The 18,075-nt window shown below is 37.5% G+C and overlaps 5 protein-coding genes and 1 long non-coding RNA gene across 6 annotated transcripts; 3 read left to right on the forward strand and 3 right to left on the reverse strand.

Moving 5' to 3' along the window:
* Positions 1-72: 72 nt before the first annotated feature.
* LOC105267634 (uncharacterized) lies at positions 73-4,137 on the reverse strand. Its single transcript, XM_011306621.1, has 3 exons — positions 2,800-4,137; positions 1,982-2,225; positions 73-1,024 (listed from the first exon to the last, which is right to left on the reverse strand). The coding sequence occupies exons 1-3, from the start codon at positions 3,750-3,752 to the stop codon at positions 743-745; spliced, it is 1,479 nt and encodes a 492-aa protein (XP_011304923.1). The 5' UTR covers positions 3,753-4,137; the 3' UTR covers positions 73-742.
* A 585-nt stretch (positions 4,138-4,722) lies between these two features.
* Positions 4,723-6,041, reverse strand: lmgA (lemming A). The gene is made up of 3 exons (XM_011306620.1): positions 5,950-6,041; positions 5,703-5,822; positions 4,723-5,292 (listed from the first exon to the last, which is right to left on the reverse strand). The coding sequence occupies exons 1-3, from the start codon at positions 5,966-5,968 to the stop codon at positions 5,177-5,179; spliced, it is 255 nt and encodes an 84-aa protein (XP_011304922.1). The 5' UTR covers positions 5,969-6,041; the 3' UTR covers positions 4,723-5,176.
* On the forward strand, positions 5,207-6,202 carry LOC105267632 (uncharacterized). Its single transcript, XR_892272.1, has 2 exons — positions 5,207-5,294; positions 5,709-6,202. It is a non-coding gene; the product is annotated as an uncharacterized lncRNA (long non-coding RNA).
* A 347-nt stretch (positions 6,203-6,549) lies between these two features.
* LOC105267737 (protein aubergine-like) lies at positions 6,550-9,665 on the forward strand. The gene is made up of 7 exons (XM_011306802.1): positions 6,550-6,696; positions 6,785-7,192; positions 7,292-7,477; positions 7,550-7,997; positions 8,079-8,434; positions 8,514-8,913; positions 9,003-9,665. Exons 1-7 carry the CDS (start codon positions 6,577-6,579, stop codon positions 9,650-9,652), a joined length of 2,568 nt encoding a protein of 855 aa, XP_011305104.1. The 5' UTR covers positions 6,550-6,576; the 3' UTR covers positions 9,653-9,665.
* Positions 9,666-9,902: 237 nt separating this feature from the next.
* Positions 9,903-15,283, reverse strand: LOC105267637 (NF-kappa-B inhibitor cactus). Its single transcript, XM_011306624.1, has 3 exons — positions 14,411-15,283; positions 13,972-14,327; positions 9,903-10,992 (listed from the first exon to the last, which is right to left on the reverse strand). Exons 1-3 carry the CDS (start codon positions 14,857-14,859, stop codon positions 10,607-10,609), a joined length of 1,191 nt encoding a protein of 396 aa, XP_011304926.1. The 5' UTR covers positions 14,860-15,283; the 3' UTR covers positions 9,903-10,606.
* A 687-nt stretch (positions 15,284-15,970) lies between these two features.
* On the forward strand, positions 15,971-18,025 carry LOC105267636 (putative fatty acyl-CoA reductase CG5065). The gene is made up of 5 exons (XM_011306623.1): positions 15,971-16,193; positions 16,266-16,514; positions 16,596-16,942; positions 17,064-17,645; positions 17,730-18,025. Exons 1-5 carry the CDS (start codon positions 16,008-16,010, stop codon positions 17,914-17,916), a joined length of 1,551 nt encoding a protein of 516 aa, XP_011304925.1. The 5' UTR covers positions 15,971-16,007; the 3' UTR covers positions 17,917-18,025.
* The last annotated feature ends 50 nt before the right edge of the window (positions 18,026-18,075 follow it).

Consider the following 18,075-nt stretch of genomic DNA (forward strand, 5'->3'; position numbering starts at 1 on the left):
TTTTTTGATTGGAAATTCTCGTGTACAGGGGAAATCCTAAAATTTTTGTGCCTGAGAACAGAAAATACGAAATGAATTTAGTAGTTAAGTTTTATTGAACAGTCGTACTCGTAATTAATATTTTATCATGACTTACTCTAAGTTTTACAAAATATACAGGGAAAATGAGTTTCACAGTTGGATTCAAATAATATACATCATATAAAAAAAATCACACGCTTCCTAGAGCATACGTAGCACTCACTCCAAATAAACTCTCAATTCCATTCGACTTGATAATAAGTCAATATAAGGAAAATTATTTTTCGAATGATACTTTCGTTACGAGATAAACCCCCAGACATTAGGGGAATCATTAATTTGTCTATAATTTTGACATTTTCTGGCGACGGATTGAGATCAGTGTCTGCTAATAGCATAACACGCTGTTATTAATTAATAATGACTAATCCTTCGTCTGATGCAGCATTTTCCATTTTTTTTTCTTGAAAACTTGGAAAATGAATATTTTTTTGTGATTTTTCCTATTAAAATGACGAAATTACAAGAAAGCACAACCATAAAAAATCATGAAGGAAGAGATAATTATACTATAATACAATAATTGCATGTAATTACTCATTGATCAGACGAAGGATTAATGAAAAAGGCATTGAGGTTGTTGTGACACGGACTCGAGAGGAACGACACACGTACAAACGATGAGAAAAAAAAATTGGTGACACGTTGGAATTCAAGGGCATCAAATTGCTCCATATTCCTCGCTGGATGGTGATTCGTCACTTGGTGGTGGTCTCAGTGGTCTCGGTGGTCTCGGTGGTCTGTGGTGATGGAGAAGAGGTGCTGGCCTTCTCGGGGGAGGAGGTGGATGTCCATGATACCCATCCTCACCATCCTCACTGCTTGGAGAGGACGAGGGGGCCCTATCCTCCTGCTCCTGGAGAATGTGACGAAATTCCTGGATCGATTCGTTCAGCGACCACAACTGCGACAGGAGTGACAAATCCAGCTGACGCAATCCAAACTGCAAACATTTTATTTCACTATCAGATAATATCCATTTTTAGAATAACTCGACACTCAGTGTTATCTACTGGTTTTATCGCGGGATTTAGATATGAAATATTTGATTTTGCTTGAATGAAAATTGGTATGAATATTTCAATGAATGACGAAAATTTTATCTGATTTTTGAATGAATGATGAAATTTTTTATGATATTGGAACGAATGACGAAGTTTTTTACAATATTTCAAATGGTTTTAATGACACGTTCTGATGATTGTTTTAGTGTTGGAAGTCAGACAGATTGTGGGAACGAGCTTTGAGGGGATTAAAGGGATATGCCACGAGGGGAGAATGTGAAAATGAAAAAAAACCTGCAAAATGGGAAAGGTAGTGTAAATGGAGGGAGGAATAAATAGAAGGGGTCACGTTCTCGAGAAAATGTACAGCGTGGGAGCGTAAAATTGTGGTAGTCTCGTACCTCAGGATTTGCCCTGTGTTGCGTCCTTTCGACTGCATCACACTAAACTCTAGATCGACTTGTAATACCTCTGCACTTTCACATAAACTCATTGATCGCTCCGTAATTCGAATGATTTTCTTTCCTTTCCCCTGCGATTTTACTCACCATTGAAAATACAAATGAAATACAAATGAATCAAGCTACAAATTCAGGCATTATATCCCAAATTTTGACAACTCACACCTTAAAATATTATATCATTGAATTTTTAAAATAAAATCACGATTGACAAATGTAATTATGAAATAAAATAATGAAATGGACCTCTTGGGTTTATAAAATCTAAAAGTATTACAAGTCGTATTTTTTGGTATTGAGGTGAAGGATTTGAAGGAATAGGAAATTTTAATAAGCAGAATTATATTTCTAGGAATGGAAATTAATGACAGATAAATTTTTAAGCCGCCGTCAGTGGTTGAAATGTCATCCTTAGATAATAATTACGTAACTCACCATTTCCTTTCTGAGAATAGCAAGTTGAGTGTCAAGAGTCGTGAGTTGTCTGTTCGGTGGTGATGGCCTGGAACTCGATTGTTGTGGAGTTTTGCAACCCTTTGGGGTTTTACTAGATGATCTCGTTGGTGGAGGTGGTGGTGGTTCATTTTCTCTCTTCACCTCATTCAGATTGAAGCCACTGAGACTTCTAGGCAGTGGTGGTAAACCCTGAAGCGACGACATGGCTATTCTCTCACGTATACTGAAAATCATTGAAAATATTTATTTACACTTCCGTTAAACGATTAATGATTCAATTAATCTGAAATCAATAGTTTTCGACACGAATATCGATACGCGTTTCGTTAATGATATAGTACCGTAATATCTCACCGTTTTTAATATAAATACATATTTTCTAACTTTCACGCACAATGTCGGAATAAATCATTTATGGTCTATAACCTAAATTATAAGATCGGTGTCAGTCGTCCGTGTCAACGGTAACATACTAATCGTGCCCTATATTTTTTCTCACCTTTTCAATTTTTTTGCATTATCCTATTTTTATTTGTGCAATATTCAGTGCCTCTCGGATATTTCCAAAAATCGGAAAAAATCTCATTCCCCAGAGGATATTCAACCGATTTTTGCAAATATACCATAATTTTTAATTTTCTAAATAAATTCCTGACTCTCTCGAAGACTTTCACGGCGTCCCCCCTCGAAAAACCGTAACTAGTGCATAGCGTTAAACTCGATCTAATTATCTATTGTTCTTGAAATGGACCCAAGACACGCGACGAGTTCTCTCAGAAAGCCCCAGAGTATCATACCTTGAAAAATCCAGACTAATCTTGATGGCCTCATCATTTTTATGGGCATCGACGAGTTTATCTCCTTGAAAATTATCATAATCATTCCCACGATCACTGAGGGAGTCGTCCCCAGCTAGTGTAATTTTAGTAGATGAATAACGAACACCAGCCTCAAGCCAGTCCTGATGCTGTATATTATCTTTGCTGTCTTTGCTGTCTTTATTGTCTTTATTGTCTTTATTGTCCTCATTGATAGTTACTTTCCGCTCTGGTTCCTCAACAACGACAACCGTAGCAACCGTAGCAACCGAATTTTCCCTCGGCTTTCCCACCAAAACATGTGTCAAATTATCACCACCGATCTCATCACCATTATCATTCACTTGTACTTTTGTCCTGATACCAGTGGAACTAAGAGACGTGTCCTTTCTCCCAGTTCCACTGCCCCTTACCTCAAAGCTCTTCTTAATTACATCAAAATCTTCACACACTTGTTCATTACCCTCGGCATTATCCTCAGTACCTTGAACCCTGGCAAAAACATCTGAAGCAGAATCCTTCCGGTCTGAATGAATTCCCGTGGCTTCCTCTTTGATTCCAAACCTGACTGAATTTTCATTGCCGTTAACGATCAGTTCAGTGAGTTGTTGTTGCCTTTCCCGATGATTTACAATCCTTTCACTCCTGCCACGACATTCTTGTGTTTTCTCCGGGTCACTCGTGCGTTCGTTGCACTTTGTTGGTTGATCTTTCGTTATCCTCGACGATTCGTAAATAACAGTACGACCAGCTGACACGTTATTATCAGTTTTGTCACCAGGACGCCAGGGTTTTGTATTGGGTGGTGGTGGTGCTTGTCGTGTTGGACAGGGTAGTCTTGGGGTGCGTTTTAATGCCTCAGCAACCACCTGTCTGCTGGGTCTTGGTGGTACAGGGGGTGGATGAGGCCTGTGAGTCGCTGCCAGCTGCATCGGTGATTTCACTTGTCTATCCGATGACCAATTGAACTTGACAGATCTTACTCATGTCTTACGGACTCAAATCCCAAGGTCAATTACGTACGCACAAACAACCATTACATAATTCACGAGTTGATGCACTTGAGGGAGGGGACAAAGGACAGAAGCCACTTGTTGGAGGCACCATAGTTTCGAGTTTCTCTAGCTTGTCTACACAATTGTCGCTAATCACTCGTGATATCGAGGAATGGAGCACGCGAGTTCATGACCTAATCATCTAATCATCATTCGAGCTGTTGGGGAATTGTGATTACGAGGATTTAGATCGTGGCAGCTAGGGTTTATCTATTTTAATGTGGGAGATTATTTTTTTATGGTATTAGCTATCGGCTGTACAGCCAACAACGAACTGGGGATTGGACTGACTCTGCAATCCCGCAAACATCCTTCGCGTTTGGTTTTACCCACGTGACTTTAACACACAGCTGGGTCTTTGAGTGTAGGTAGATTTACTGTCTCACTCTTGCAGGGAGATTACTTGAGGATATTGTCAGGTGGAAGGGAGGGTGTCTCTGTCAGGTAGCCTTTCCAGATGTGTCGGTGAGGCCTGGTGTCTCACATATTCTAGTATCGGCGCTGTGGTTTTGTCGGATGCACTTGGTATGGGTGATCACGATACCGTAGTATCGCGTGAGAGTTGCTGACCACAGAAAATTAAAAAAAAAAAGAGAGAGATGGAGACGAGAGTGGGGGAGCACTCGGGAGTATTCTTCAGTATTCTTGTTCTTGGGATTGCTTGGGATCAGGGACGTGGCATCACACGGACCCCCACAGCCTGATTTATTTCGTTATCAGAGGGTAATTGATCAATTGCCGGAATTATTAATGAAGATTTTGACCATGGAGAATTAATTGAGATGAGATGATTTTTTTAATTCGTTTCAACTCAGAGTCTCAATAATTTTTTCGAGAGATAGCCGAAATTATTTTGATTTCTATATAAATTTGAAAAATTTGGCAAATTGAGTTTATTGAAAATATTCTCGCAATATTCTTGCTCATAATATATGATTCAATAAACAGCTATGACCTCGGATATTGGCATTCGTTTATTAATTTATGACTGAATTAATCACACCTGCTTTGATCACTGCCTTGGTATGTCACTTTAAAATTCAACTATTTCAAATGCACACATTTATTTTGTTGATTAGCTCGTCACGCAACATCGAGCAGAAATACACGGTATGAAGAGTAACGCGAGTACTTGTTTCACTGCATTCTGGATATTTGTTTTGTTGGAACTGGTTTATTAAATTTCATTTTTTTTCTGTCGAATGTCTCGCGGATAGCCTTTGAATCGAATTAATTGTGAATTCTTACCTTTGATAAACTGAGTGCTGACAACTGAGGGAAGCCCGTGCGATGTCTTCTTATTATTCTTTAAACTTCCATTCTTGACGACACATTGGGCACAAACTGCTGGTTTGCTGGGAGTGAAGCCACTTCATGATGCAGTGAATGTGAAAACAGTGAGAGCACTGACCCCAAACTGTAAATACATTTTAATTCATTTAGTTGACTGATTTTTGACTTGTACAGATCTGTTTTCGAAGTAGTACTAGGAAAGCGTGGATTTTGGAATTTGGTATTGTCGTATGACTCAACCGATCGATATTCTACAGAGAAATGCGCAGGTCATCATTTCTGCCATTCAGTCATTTCGTCCACTAGATTCTCCTTCTAATTGCATTCTAAATTTTTTTGTCAATCATTTCTAATTGTTATTAATTTCCACTTATTCATTTATCTACAAACTGACATTAATATATTTCGGTAATAGAATGTACGAGAGCAATTTATTTAATTAATATTCCCTTCATTTGAATTGAATCATAGAATGTTTGAGGAGTTATTTTATTGGAGGGTAATTTAATTTTGTCGTTAATTTGAATTACCTACCTAAAGGACAATCATCACCAGGAGTCTTGCAGTCCGGACAGCTGGCGTCAAATGGCATTCGACAAATTCCACAATTGTCATCATTAGCAATCCATCTCCAAGTTGCAACGCCTGTCCAGCCTTAGAAATATAAATAATTGAATAAATAAAATAGATTTACGATGTACAACAATCATTTTATCTTTAGCAACTATTTTTGTTGGTTAGGAGAACCTTTTAACGATGAAATTTAATTAAAAACACTCACTTTTGACGATCACCTTCATGTTATTAATGATTTGGTCAAAATGATTTGTTATCTAATTAACAGAACTATCGATGAAACAAAGAAATACAATTTTCGTGAACAAATTAAGTTTTTGTGGTGAAATACTACGAAGAAACTTGTAGCTGTTTATCCTCCTGTATGTACCCATGCTACCAACGTGATCAAATGAAATCTCTCTGTAATATTTGATTCAAAAAAGGATGAATAAATACTGATTTGCATTTATAAAAAATTATTACTGTACTTTCTAGTTTTAGACTTTGAAATATTCAATAAATAAAATTTTTCCTGAAATTATAGACAATTGTTTCATTGAAAAAATCGAACAGTCACAACTTTTTTATAAATTCATTTTTCTCGAGAATTGTTGTTTTTACCTCCCCCTGATTTGAAAATTCCAAGAATAAATTATTATTGAGGGGTAGTTTTCCCCTGACCAATCAAAGGTCTCAGAAATATCTCAAATCTCTTTTGTGTTCTTCTTCTTTGTTCTGAAAGCGTTATAGCTGCTTGGAACTTCAGAGGAAGCAGATTACTCTTCAAATCATTTATAAAATATTAACTATTATCCCTGGAGCTTGTTTCATCAGAATACATAATATATCAATGGAGGAGGCATTAATGGGAAGAAATCGAGGTCAAGCTCGAGGAATTGCAGGTCTTCTAGCGAAAATAGCTCTACCAAAATCATCAACAGCAGATGTGCCTCCACAAACACCTCCTCAGGTTGAATACATTCCTCTCATTGAAATCCTCAATTTTTTCTCAAATTCAATTCTATAAAAATATTGTAAAAATACCTCATTATTTACAGAATGTAGAACGTTCTGTGCGTGACACAGCAAAACTTCCAGGACCTTTTCAGGCTCAGCCTCCTCTGGAAGAACCCCTCATCCCGGGGGGAGAATCCACCTCAGGTTTGGGCAGAGGTGCCCTAAGAGGAAGACGAATTCTTATCCCTGAGATTCTTAACACTCGTCCACAACACGTCGCCAGCAACAAAAGGGGATCTTCTGGACAGGGAATTCTCCTGGAGGCGAATTATTTCAAAGTAATTGAAAAGCCGGATTGGTGCCTGCAGCAGTACCGAGTCGATTTCCACCCTGAGGAGACTAATACTCATATTAAAAAAGGACTTGTGCGTCAATGTTCCAAGCAGTTGGGGTCCTACATTTTTGATGGGACAGTGCTCTACACAACTCACAATTTAACAGCTCAAGAGGTGAATTTATTTCTCATTCATATTTTAACTGATTGTCCCAATTTTTCTTAATCAATATTTCCATTAAATTATTGAATGGCATCAATTTTTTTCATCTAGAATTTGGAACTGACGGCAATACGCCAACAGGACGCAGCAAAAATCTGCATCACCATCAGATCCGTTGGTGAACTTGTCAAGGGTGATCCTCACTATCTCCAATTCTACAATATTTTGACCAGAAAGTGCCTGGAATTGCTGAACCTCCAGCTGGTTGGAAGAAATTATTTCGATGCAAACTCTAAAGTATGTAATTCCTCGGCTCTTCTTGAATTAAATTATTCAAATCATTTGACTGTTAAAAATATTTTTTTACAGATTGAAATCAAAGAATACAAACTCGAGTTGTGGCCTGGGTATATCACCTCGATTCGTCAGCATGAGTCTGATATTCTGATGTGCGTCGAGATAAATCATAAAGTAATGAGACAGGAGACACTCCTCCACATCCTGGAGAGAGTGAAAACAGAGAATCCTTACGATTACCAGAACGTCTTCAAGTCAGAAGTGATTGGAGTCACAGTCTTAACTGGTTACAACAATAACACTTATCGTATCGATGACGTGGATTTTAATGAAAGTCCTATGGGAACCTTCCAGAGCAAAGGGGAGACAATTCGTTACATGGATTATTATAAAAATAAATACGGAATTGTGATCACAGTGAAAAATCAGCCGCTCTTCGTCAGTCGATCCTCAGCTCGTGATCGTCGTGCTGGAAAGAACGATATTATTTATTTGGTTCCTGAATTGTGCAGAGCCACAGGTAAATCTATTTTTCACCAATAATTATAATTAATTTATTGACAGATTCGCCAAGAAATTGCCTTATTATAATTTACTCTAGGCCTCACTGACGAGATGAGGAGTGACTTTCGTCTGATGTCAGCCCTGGCCATGCATACCAGAGTAAATCCTCACAGACGTATCGACAAACTCTTGGCATTCAATCGTCGAATGCTCGGTGAAACCACGATTCAAGAGGAGTTCAACAACTGGAACTTGAAACTCGATACTAAACTCGTGGAAGTTCACGCAAGAAAACTGCTCCCAGAGAAATTGCACTTTGGTAATGATAGGCAAGTCGAAGTTGGAGGCAATGGTGATTGGACAAAAAGCAGCAAAGATAAGGGCTTGTATATGACAATGACATTGAAGGACTGGGTCGTCGTGGTGCCAGAGAGACTTATCCAGGAGGCTAAGGTGAATAAAATTCTTTCTATTATGGACTTTACAAATAATTTTCTAGGTTTTTTCATCAATTTTATAAATATGTGTTTAGAGCTTCATATCAATTATTCGATCAGCCACGAACTTCCAAATAAGTGAGCCCCAGTACTTCGAGATTCGCAGGGAACGATGTGAATCGTACACCGAGTGCCTCGAGAGGATCATGAGCAAAGCCAACCCCCAGATGATCATGTGCATTCTCGCGAAAAATCGCGCTGACACGTATTCAGCAATCAAGAAAAAACTCTGTATTGATCGTCCAGTCCCCAGCCAAGTCATCACTGCTCGGTGTCTCAGAGCCAAGGAGATTATGTCCATTGCCATGAAAATCGCCATTCAGATGAACTGCAAGATCGGGGGAATACCCTGGACCATTCATATTCCTCTCAGTGGCCTGATGGTCGTGGGGTACGATGTGTGTCACGATATTAATAAAAAAGGCATAGACTTCGGTAAAACTCAATAATTTCTAAAATATTCCTGTACTCTAATTATTTTTTCAGATTTCTAAAAAATATTGCAATTGTTATGATTCTTTAAGGTGCCCTGGTGGCTTCTTTGGATAAAAAGCTGTCTCGATATTTCTCGACAGTCTCAGCCCACACATCTGGAGAGGAACTCTGCGACCACTTGTCTGCCAGCATGGCCAAGGCTCTCCAGAAGTACAGAGAGGCTAATAATGGTGCCTTGCCATCTAGTATCCTCGTGTACAGAGATGGTGTCAGTGAGGGTCAAATTCCATTCGTGGTAGAGCACGAGGTGATGAAGGTGAAGCAAGCAATTTCAAAATTCTACGGGCAGGTAATGCCTGTCAAACTGGGGTACATTGTTGTGACCAAGAAAATTAACACAAGACTTTTCTACAAAGGAAGAAATCCTGAGCCTGGGACAGTGGTAGATAACGTCATCACTAATCCCCAGCAGTATGATTTTTTTATGGTATCACAGGGTGTCAAACAGGGAACTGTCAGCCCAACGTCCTATAGTGTCATTTATGACAGTCTGTCTCTGAATCCAGACAAGATTCAGATCCTCACTTACAAAATGACTCACGTCTACTACAACTGCAGCACCACGATGAGAGTCCCAGCACCTGTGCAATTAGCACATAAATTATCTTTTCTTGTGTCACAATCTATCCACACACCTCCAACCAACAACACTCTGGAGAGTCTTCTCTACTTCCTTTAAATTAATAATGATTAATGAGAATAATAACAATGAAAATGATCATTGTCATTAATTAATTGGTAATTATGGATTCGCTATCAGTTTTTAAAATATATTTGTTAAAAATGAACAATTGAATAAATAATTATTTTTAAAATATGCTCTTAGAACTTGTTATTATTGTTACTGTCGTAATTTTTTTCCAAATTTATTTAATTTCCAGAATGAAAATGTAATAGGACGTGAAGAATCGAAAAGATAAATGCATATCTACTCCATAATCTTCAATTCTGTAATTCTTACTCGACTCAATTACATAAATGAATAATAGTTTCATATACAACATGATTTTATACAATGTCTGATGAGATTGAACAATATTCGCACGATGATATTGTACAGAGTGTATTAACTTTTATGAACGAATAATGAGAATTGTCTTGATCTAAACCTAAAACTCCCTCAACAGGTCAATTAAGCTTGTACAATTTAAATTGGCAATAGTCATTCCACAAACTCGTCACGAAATGACACACCTCTTATTCTAGATTTGACCGTTCACTTGTTCGAGGCCAACAGGCGATTTGGAGTATAGATTATCAATAATAATATAAACGCAATATAAGATGGAACTGGACGGATCCCAGTCAAACGATGAGACAAGTTAATAATTTAAAGATATTCACCTTTCGTGTGCTCACCCAAAATGTTAGAGCACAATCTATTTATTACAACAATTCGTCATTAATAAATATGAAAAAGTTTCCCTCAAATTTACATTAACAACTTCACACGAAAATAGTTTATTTTTCCAGAAGTTTGGAGTGTTTTCATTTTCTACGAATCAATCCTGAATTGCAAGGATATCTATTTTTCATTCAATTCCAGTTAAAGATCCAAGAATATGATCTCAGAAAAAAATTCATGCAAGCATAAAGGAGTCCTCCGCAATTCGGCACTTGAAATTGTCTAAAATCAGACTCTGACACCAATTCTGGGTCCTAGTCTCGGCATCAGGTACACGTCGTCCTCGTCAGCTGAATCCTCACTACCTTCTGAGTCGGATTCAGGGAGAGGTTCAGGGGTTGCACCGAGTTTAACTAGATCAGTGGCGAGTTGGCTGTCAAGACAGATTGCAATCTGATAAGCAGTCAGTCCAGCATAATTTTCGGCATCAAGACAGGGTCTGCATTCTCTCAGGAGAAATGATACGACTGAGTGACAGCCATTTTCAATAGCAATGTGTAATGCTGTTTTGCCGGAGAGTCCTTCCCTCGCCTCCAAATCTGCTCCCAGTCTCAGAAGAAGACGAACTAGGTCGACCTGATTCTTCGCTGCTGCCACGTGTAAGCAAGTTTCTCCTGTTAATAAATAAAAAATTACATTTCACTAACGAATCGTTTCAGAAGAGAAGAAAAGAAAGTTGTGAGTGAGATTTATTAACATTTATTCGCACTGAATCCTCAAGCTGATATTTTCATTTCTCTATTTTTCCAATTCATTACAAATATATGGAGACAAATAATTTATTTTTTGTTGAAATTTATCTTGATAAGTATGGAGTCAAAACATGAAGTCTATTAACGCGACATTCACCACCTGATTTAATTCGAAAATAAGTATGAATGTCAGTCCTCCATTTTTACCCAGTTTATTTATGTACAAAATAAAATGGTACATGCCTCCAGCGATTACAGACGCAAGTAGGAAGCAACAGTGAATCATTGGCCGAGACTTGGCTGGTCTCCCAGGTTCCAAACTAGGATAGCCAAGCTCAAAGTAATTTTCTAAGTATAAATTCTGGCACTAGTCCGGGTTATTTCCTCGTCCATCGGTGAGGCATTTCGAATAGCGAAATATCGATAGATTTCGATAACCGATTGATAAAAATTCATCTGCATGGATTATTCCATGTCGAGTCATCAAGAGATTCTACGTAGATTTGCCAGTGAAAAAATTATTGACATGTCATCGTAATCATGGCAATCAAATGATATTTATTGTGAGAAATCAGTCCCTCAGAGCCTACGCCATTCTCGGGCTTTCCCCAGAGATGAGTGCAGGCGCAAATAACCCCAGGTATTTAAAAAAAACAATCAAAAACATGTGTCTGCGACACGTATGTGATGTAATATGCCGTTGTTGTTGGACATAAATTTAGGATTTGCGTGAAACCAGTCGTCATATTTTATTTATCATTCACTCAATAAATCCCGAAGATATTTCGATCTATCAATACCAGAAAAATTTCAAATCTCAATTTAATTCACCACATACATTCCCTTCCAATAATTTCAATGAAATTTTTACAAATTTAATTCGAGTTGAATTGTATTCTCAAGCAGGAGAAAAATCTCAATGAAATTCCAGACCGATTGGAGATCGATTGATAGAATATTAATATCTTCCAATAATATATCTAATTTATGATGGAGTTTTAAAATCCTCTCGAAAATTGAAGGTTTATCCGCCCACAAATTGGAATAGTCAGATGGAATGAATATAAAATGTGCGAATGCCATTCTTTCTATCGTGGGGAAATCCCAGTCCGTCGTGCGACTGCTTTGAGAAATTCCTCATCGGATATAGCCTTGCGTGTTTTCCCAACTACGGGACATTATTACACAGCTCTATGTCCAAAGCAAATGCTATTTCAATTAAAAACGCATTAATATTCAATGTCACTCCAAAAGTGTATTTTACAATTTTCCCAATTACCACTGCATTTTGATTTTTTTTTATAATTATGGCATACAAATTAGTAATGATTAATCAATATTAACAGTATATAATTAATAATTGATCGTTATCGTGTGAGAATTTGATTTCCATTTAATAGTTCACTATCTGTACTTTCTATTATTGCAATGAAATTCTTTTTAATCGATTTTGGATTGAATACAATGGGATATTGTTGTTGGCATGCCCGAGGGTATTTGAGATTGAAGAAGAATAATCTCAGGAGGGGATATGAATCGTAACAATTCCCTCGGGGAAAACCCACGCATTTGGGTAAGACCTGTGATTTTCACTCGACATTATCACTGTACCTTGGCTCAAAGATAACTTTCCATGACCAATATTTGAAGATGGGGAATTCCAACAACTTTCTCACTCTCTAATAATGGGGAATTTCCAATTTCTAATTTTACCCAATAATTTTTAATACGAGTGGATAGCAGATTTTTAGATAAATCGATTTTGAAGAAATTCTTCGACTTTCTCTCGGTTTTTAGAGTTTGAGTTAAAATTTTTATGGAAATTTCAAGGGAAAAATAATGCACATCGAGTGAAAAAACGATGCCATCAATATATGATTAATGGTCTTCTTGACACGAGTAGTGTTTACGTAAGGAAAAAAATGTAGAGAGAAGGTCTAGGGTGAAATTGAGGTCGATCGTTGGAAGGCGAGTGCGAAATTCTGGGATTTCCCACCGAAAACATTGAAGACTTTTTTTTTCGGTGCGTAAAAACCCCAGGCTTTCGTTGGAGTTATACTTCCGTTGGTAACAAACCGAGAAACCGTTGAATTTCATGAAGAACAACTATTTTAGCTACATCTTTTAATAAATCCTGTCTTACATGTCTCATTGCTAATCACAATAGCCTCAAGTGACCTGTGTACTTGCGAAATAAAAAAGATGTATCAATTTCGCGCGAATAAACATGAAAGAAATCCGTATCGATGTTTTCACCACGAGATACTCCAAAATTACCTTGTCACCCTTATCAACCCACTGATAAGGTAATCCTCTCCAAATTCCCAATTACCAATGACTCAAGATTCTTTCTCCTTAAGCTAATGACTTTATTTCATTTCCGGGTAAATACCCGATCCCCTTGATGACGTGTTACGGAAATTCCATTGTCCATGAGTATGGCAAAAATAGATCGGCGATAATTCTAATTTATTATCGATTATTGAGGCAACTATCCCGAAACATAAACATCGAAAATGTGTATTTAATCGGGTGTGATGAACCCATAGATAAAAAATTTATCGTACAGTTTTCTCATTGAGGCATTTCGTCAGCTCGACCCTGGGATTTCCCAACGTATGTCTCTCACAATAAATTTCATGACAGTATCATTGACTTATTCCACTCAATTATCTATGAAACAGTGCCCATTCACTATTGGTTGTAACGCGAATTGATTTCCCGAGATATTTCCCGACAAATCACCGATAAACTCAACGGACTTTATTTTTCCCCTCGAATCAATTGAAAGAATTTATGATGTCATCATTAAAAAATTCAACATTCCAATTCTTCATTAAAATAATTGTCCTTCCTATTACTAATCACTATGATTATAACTGATGGATAATGATAAATTACCTTGATAGTTGATTTGCTCCAAATTCTGGGGTAAAGCTGGAATTTTTTTGTGGACACCGAGATGATTGCGTTCGATGGGTGCCAATGAATCAGTGAGTGCCCTGGCAGCTGCTAGATCATTAGCAGCACAAGCCAGATGGAGTGCTGTATTTCCCCTGCTGTCTCTCAATGAGGGATCAGCACCTCCAAGAATCAGGCGTCTGACGATTCTCGGTTGTTTAGTTAATACCGCAAGATGTAATGGGGCCTGACCATCGTCGTTGATGATGTCTAAGAGACACGGATGTGGCACCATTTTTATCAGACTGAAGGCTGCTGCCTCCAAGAAGCCCTGGATTATCGCAATGTGGAGTTGACTGTTGAAAGACAAAATAAATTATAAAAATACCCATTGATTGAAAAAGGCTATGGAGAATTCGGATAAATAAAAAAAACTTACGTATCCCCATCGCTATCTTGGATATAATACAGCTGCCAGGGCTCGATGTGTTCCTCTTCCTCATGTCTGTGTTGTTTCTCCTCGACCTCGACGACAATTGGCTCCAGGATGGGTTCAGGCTGAATACTATCGGTCCTTTCTCGCCCCCCAAGTTGATTCAACTTGACATTTTTTATACTCAACTGACTGAGACTCTCACTCAGACCAAGATCAACACCACTGTCGACTCTCATGGATGATCCCTCGTTTTCAACTTCTCCAACCAATTTCTGAGGCTCGTCCTCCACCCTCGGTGGCTCAATATCACCACTGATATCCTCACTGATATCACTCGATACTGGAATAGGCCCTGAGAGAAAACCAGAGTCAACTATTCCGGAATCTTCATCCTGCTTTCCACTGTACATGTTTTTTCCTGACGCATCAGCTCCACTCGATTGCTGCCACATGTTGTCAATTGTCTGGATTATTTTCTTTTATCTGTCAATATATTCCAATCTTCACGATATTCACTATCAAAACGTAATTCGTTATCGAGTCTCTTAGAATCTACTTTACGTAATTCAATACAAAAAAAAAAATTATACACTTATTCGTCGTAGATTGGAGGATTACTATCTCATGGCCACTTGCATTTCTATTTCTTTCTGACAATTACTCGCAAACACTTATCACTGATTTAGGTCGCGGTTGGGTAATTGGGTAATTCACTGAATTTCATTTCTAGGATTTGTTTTTGGGGGTTTTTCAGTTGGAGGTGATGACGATTGAAATTTTCCGTTGTTGATGCTCGATGGCGTGGACGCCGTGTACTGTTTGAGGGGAAGGTAATGAGTGGTAATGAGACTTGCTAGCGTTAGCTCAGGACTAAAACCACAAGAATCTGGGGAATTTTCAGAGGAAGGGAGCGAATTCGGTGGGGGTCTAGCAGAATCTAGACACCAACAAGAGATTGCGTTGGAGAGAAAATTATGATAGATGGCGCCAGACAAGTATTTTTAAATTAACCTAGCCAAGAGACGTTGATGATATTCGCCTTTTCAAATGCATGCTTCTTTTGCTGAGAGGAAAATTAGGCGGCTATTTCGAATAGCCGTGATCATTGATGGTTGAAAAATTCATACTGAGCGAATATTGAGGTTCAAATCGATACGTCACTCGAACTTTTAAAATTCATGATAACTTTATTCAACATCACTTCACTTTGAGAGCATTCTAATATTATATTTCGTGTTGCTTTGTAAGTTAATAGTAATCGCAGTAAATGTAAGCAAAAGTTGAATCGCATTAATTTTATGTTGGAGTGGAAAAAATTCATGATCAAAACTACTGATTCCCTTTCTACGTGCACAAAGTTTTTCCGTTTTCAATAAAAAAACTAATGTCAATGTATGAATTATTCACTGAGTTCCACTGTACGCACTATGTACTTTATAGCTTTTTTTTGGTAGCAAGATATATTGCATGTGAAGATGTTAATAATTATTTCCACACAAATTGACTTTCCAGAGACTATATAAAGCCACAATGTAAGATTGCCATGACAATAGTCAGGTTCTAACACAGGTTCTAGCTCTCGATTTCCAACGATTTAAAAATGCCTGTGAATCGAGGAATAGTATCCCATTTTTACGAAAATAAATCGATCTTTATTACTGGAGGTGATGAGAGTCTAGGAAAAATTCTGATAGAAAAGCTTTTGCGTTCATGCTCTGGAATTGACACCATTTACATCTTGTTGAAACCCATACCAGAGAGGACAGCCGAGTGGTTGAATATTGCAGTATGTATCAGTGAAGAATTAATTTGAATAAAAATTTGAGAGACTGCAGTTTTAATTTTTTAATTACCACAGCTCTTCAGTGAATTGCGTGCAGAAAACTCAGGAATCTTTTCTAAAATCGTAGTAGTTGATGGAGATTTGAATGAACCAAGCCTAGGCCTGAACAAGGCTGTCGAAGAAACATTAATAAATAATGTCTCTATGGTATTTCATTGCGCATCCGTATCAAAGTCAAATGCAACATTGAAGCAATCTCTATCCAATAACGTTTTTGGAACTCTCCGTCTTCTAAAATTGTGCCAACGAATGAAAAAGATCGAAGTGAATATGCAGTACCGATAATCCATCTTGTTTACTCCGTAAAGATGGAGCGAGTATTAATATGATTTTATTTTGTAAAAGGCGTTCGTGTATGTATCAACTTTATACTCTACTGGTTATAACCAAAACATCGAGGAACGTCTCCCCAGAATTCCATGTCTTAATGGAATTAACGCTTATGAATTGATGAATGAAGAAGAGTTAATGAAATTAATTCCGAATGATTCGGTGAATAAATGGCCGGACGCGCATTCATTTTCACAAGCTATTACCGAAGTAGTTATTAATCAGCAAAAGGGTGCACTGTCTGTTAGCATTGTTCGTCCATCAATTATTTTGTCAATAATCAGGGAACCGATTCCAGGGTGGATTGATGATTATTCTAACCCCACGACGATAATCATCAATAATGCAATCGGTGTTACAAGGTACAACTAATCTTATAATTTTGCACATCCATAACTACAAAATTCTCACAATATCTCTTTTTGACTTTTTAACTCAAAATTATTGATAACACCAATTTTTTTATCCAATTTTCTTTTGCAGATGCTTGTTCATCCCCACAGAATACGCTATTGATTTAGTTCCTTCTGATTTCGTCGTAAATTTGGTAATTTGCAGTGCTTGGAAGACTGCAGTCGAAAAGAGCAGTGAAACAAAAATTTACAATTATGGATCAGAAAAATGCAATCCAATCTCCTGCCGGCGATTCCTGGAGGAGTGTAACGTTTATTCAAGGAGTCATCCTTCTAGAAAAATCTTACGATATCCATACACGATATTTACAAATTATTATTACGTGTATGCAATTATTATGGCTATTCAAAATCTGTTAACGTATACTTACCTTTTAATTGCTGGAGATTTCACGATGTTCCGCCTGCAGCAATCAGCAGATCGAGTTTGGAAGTCGTTCTTTCCATTTCTCCATCGAAAATTCGCCATCAATGATTATAACGTCAGAGAACTCAGCAACGAATTGAGTAACAATGACAAAAACCATTTTTTATTCGATGTTGAATCGATCAATTGGCAGAGATATATCGAGAATTATGCTAAAGGGATTAGGATTCATCTTCTGAAAGATGATATGGGTAAACTGGAAGAAGGGCAAATACATCTAAATAAGTGAGTTCTCTTCAAATTTAGAAAATAATGCCTGTTCATTTATTACTATTTCTTTACAATAATTCCGGGTAATTTTTCTTCTAGATTGTATTGGAAGGAAATACTGATACAAGTGTTTCTATTAATGTTTTTACTTGCTTCTGGATATTATCTAATTGATATAATGATTCCGACCCTCATCCATACATACAGGAATGGGATAGCTGCACCGTGTTACAACTGTCGATTTACTCAACCGGGTCCATTCTTTGGTTGCTATTGGCAAAGTTAATTCTATTTCTAACATATTTGTGTTTCCGTAATATCAAAAAAAGAATTCTATAAACTATATTTGTCATTTAAAAAATCACAGCTTGAAAAATGTAAAAAAATATCTTTTGTGTTACACATTATGTGAGTAACTTATCACAGTTTATCGGTGTTTTAATGT

The sequence above is a fragment of the Fopius arisanus genome, unplaced genomic scaffold (genome assembly GCF_000806365.1).
Source record: "Fopius arisanus strain USDA-PBARC FA_bdor unplaced genomic scaffold, ASM80636v1 scaffold00049, whole genome shotgun sequence".
NCBI classification, from domain to species: domain Eukaryota; kingdom Metazoa; phylum Arthropoda; class Insecta; order Hymenoptera; family Braconidae; genus Fopius; species Fopius arisanus.

What these genes read in the sequence shown, in the direction of transcription:
- LOC105267634 (XM_011306621.1), bottom strand. Translation starts at nt 3,752, where the DNA reads ATGCAGCTGGCAGCGACTCACAGGCCTCATCCACCCCCTGTACCACCA. An exon ending in ATTAGTCTGGATTTTTCAAG is followed by an intron (nt 2,226 to 2,799) that starts GTATGATACTCT and finishes AATGATTTTCAG; the next exon opens with TATACGTGAGAGAATAGCCA. An exon ending in CTATTCTCAGAAAGGAAATG is followed by an intron (nt 1,025 to 1,981) that starts GTGAGTTACGTA and finishes AAATGTTTGCAG; the next exon opens with TTTGGATTGCGTCAGCTGGA.
- lmgA (XM_011306620.1), bottom strand. An exon ending in TGGTGATGATTGTCCTTTAG is followed by an intron (nt 5,293 to 5,702) that starts GTAGGTAATTCA and finishes ATGTATTTACAG; the next exon opens with TTTGGGGTCAGTGCTCTCAC.
- LOC105267737 (XM_011306802.1), top strand. Translation starts at nt 6,577, where the DNA reads ATGGAGGAGGCATTAATGGGAAGAAATCGAGGTCAAGCTCGAGGAATT. An exon ending in TGAATTGTGCAGAGCCACAG is followed by an intron (nt 7,998 to 8,078) that starts GTAAATCTATTT and finishes AATTTACTCTAG; the next exon opens with GCCTCACTGACGAGATGAGG. An exon ending in TAAAAAAGGCATAGACTTCG is followed by an intron (nt 8,914 to 9,002) that starts GTAAAACTCAAT and finishes TGATTCTTTAAG; the next exon opens with GTGCCCTGGTGGCTTCTTTG.
- LOC105267637 (XM_011306624.1), bottom strand. Translation starts at nt 14,859, where the DNA reads ATGTGGCAGCAATCGAGTGGAGCTGATGCGTCAGGAAAAAACATGTAC. An exon ending in CAAGATAGCGATGGGGATAC is followed by an intron (nt 14,328 to 14,410) that starts GTAAGTTTTTTT and finishes GTCTTTCAACAG; the next exon opens with TCAACTCCACATTGCGATAA. An exon ending in GGAGCAAATCAACTATCAAG is followed by an intron (nt 10,993 to 13,971) that starts GTAATTTATCAT and finishes ATTTATTAACAG; the next exon opens with GAGAAACTTGCTTACACGTG.
- LOC105267636 (XM_011306623.1), top strand. Translation starts at nt 16,008, where the DNA reads ATGCCTGTGAATCGAGGAATAGTATCCCATTTTTACGAAAATAAATCG. An exon ending in CCGAGTGGTTGAATATTGCA is followed by an intron (nt 16,194 to 16,265) that starts GTATGTATCAGT and finishes TAATTACCACAG; the next exon opens with CTCTTCAGTGAATTGCGTGC. An exon ending in GGGCAAATACATCTAAATAA is followed by an intron (nt 17,646 to 17,729) that starts GTGAGTTCTCTT and finishes TTTTTCTTCTAG; the next exon opens with ATTGTATTGGAAGGAAATAC.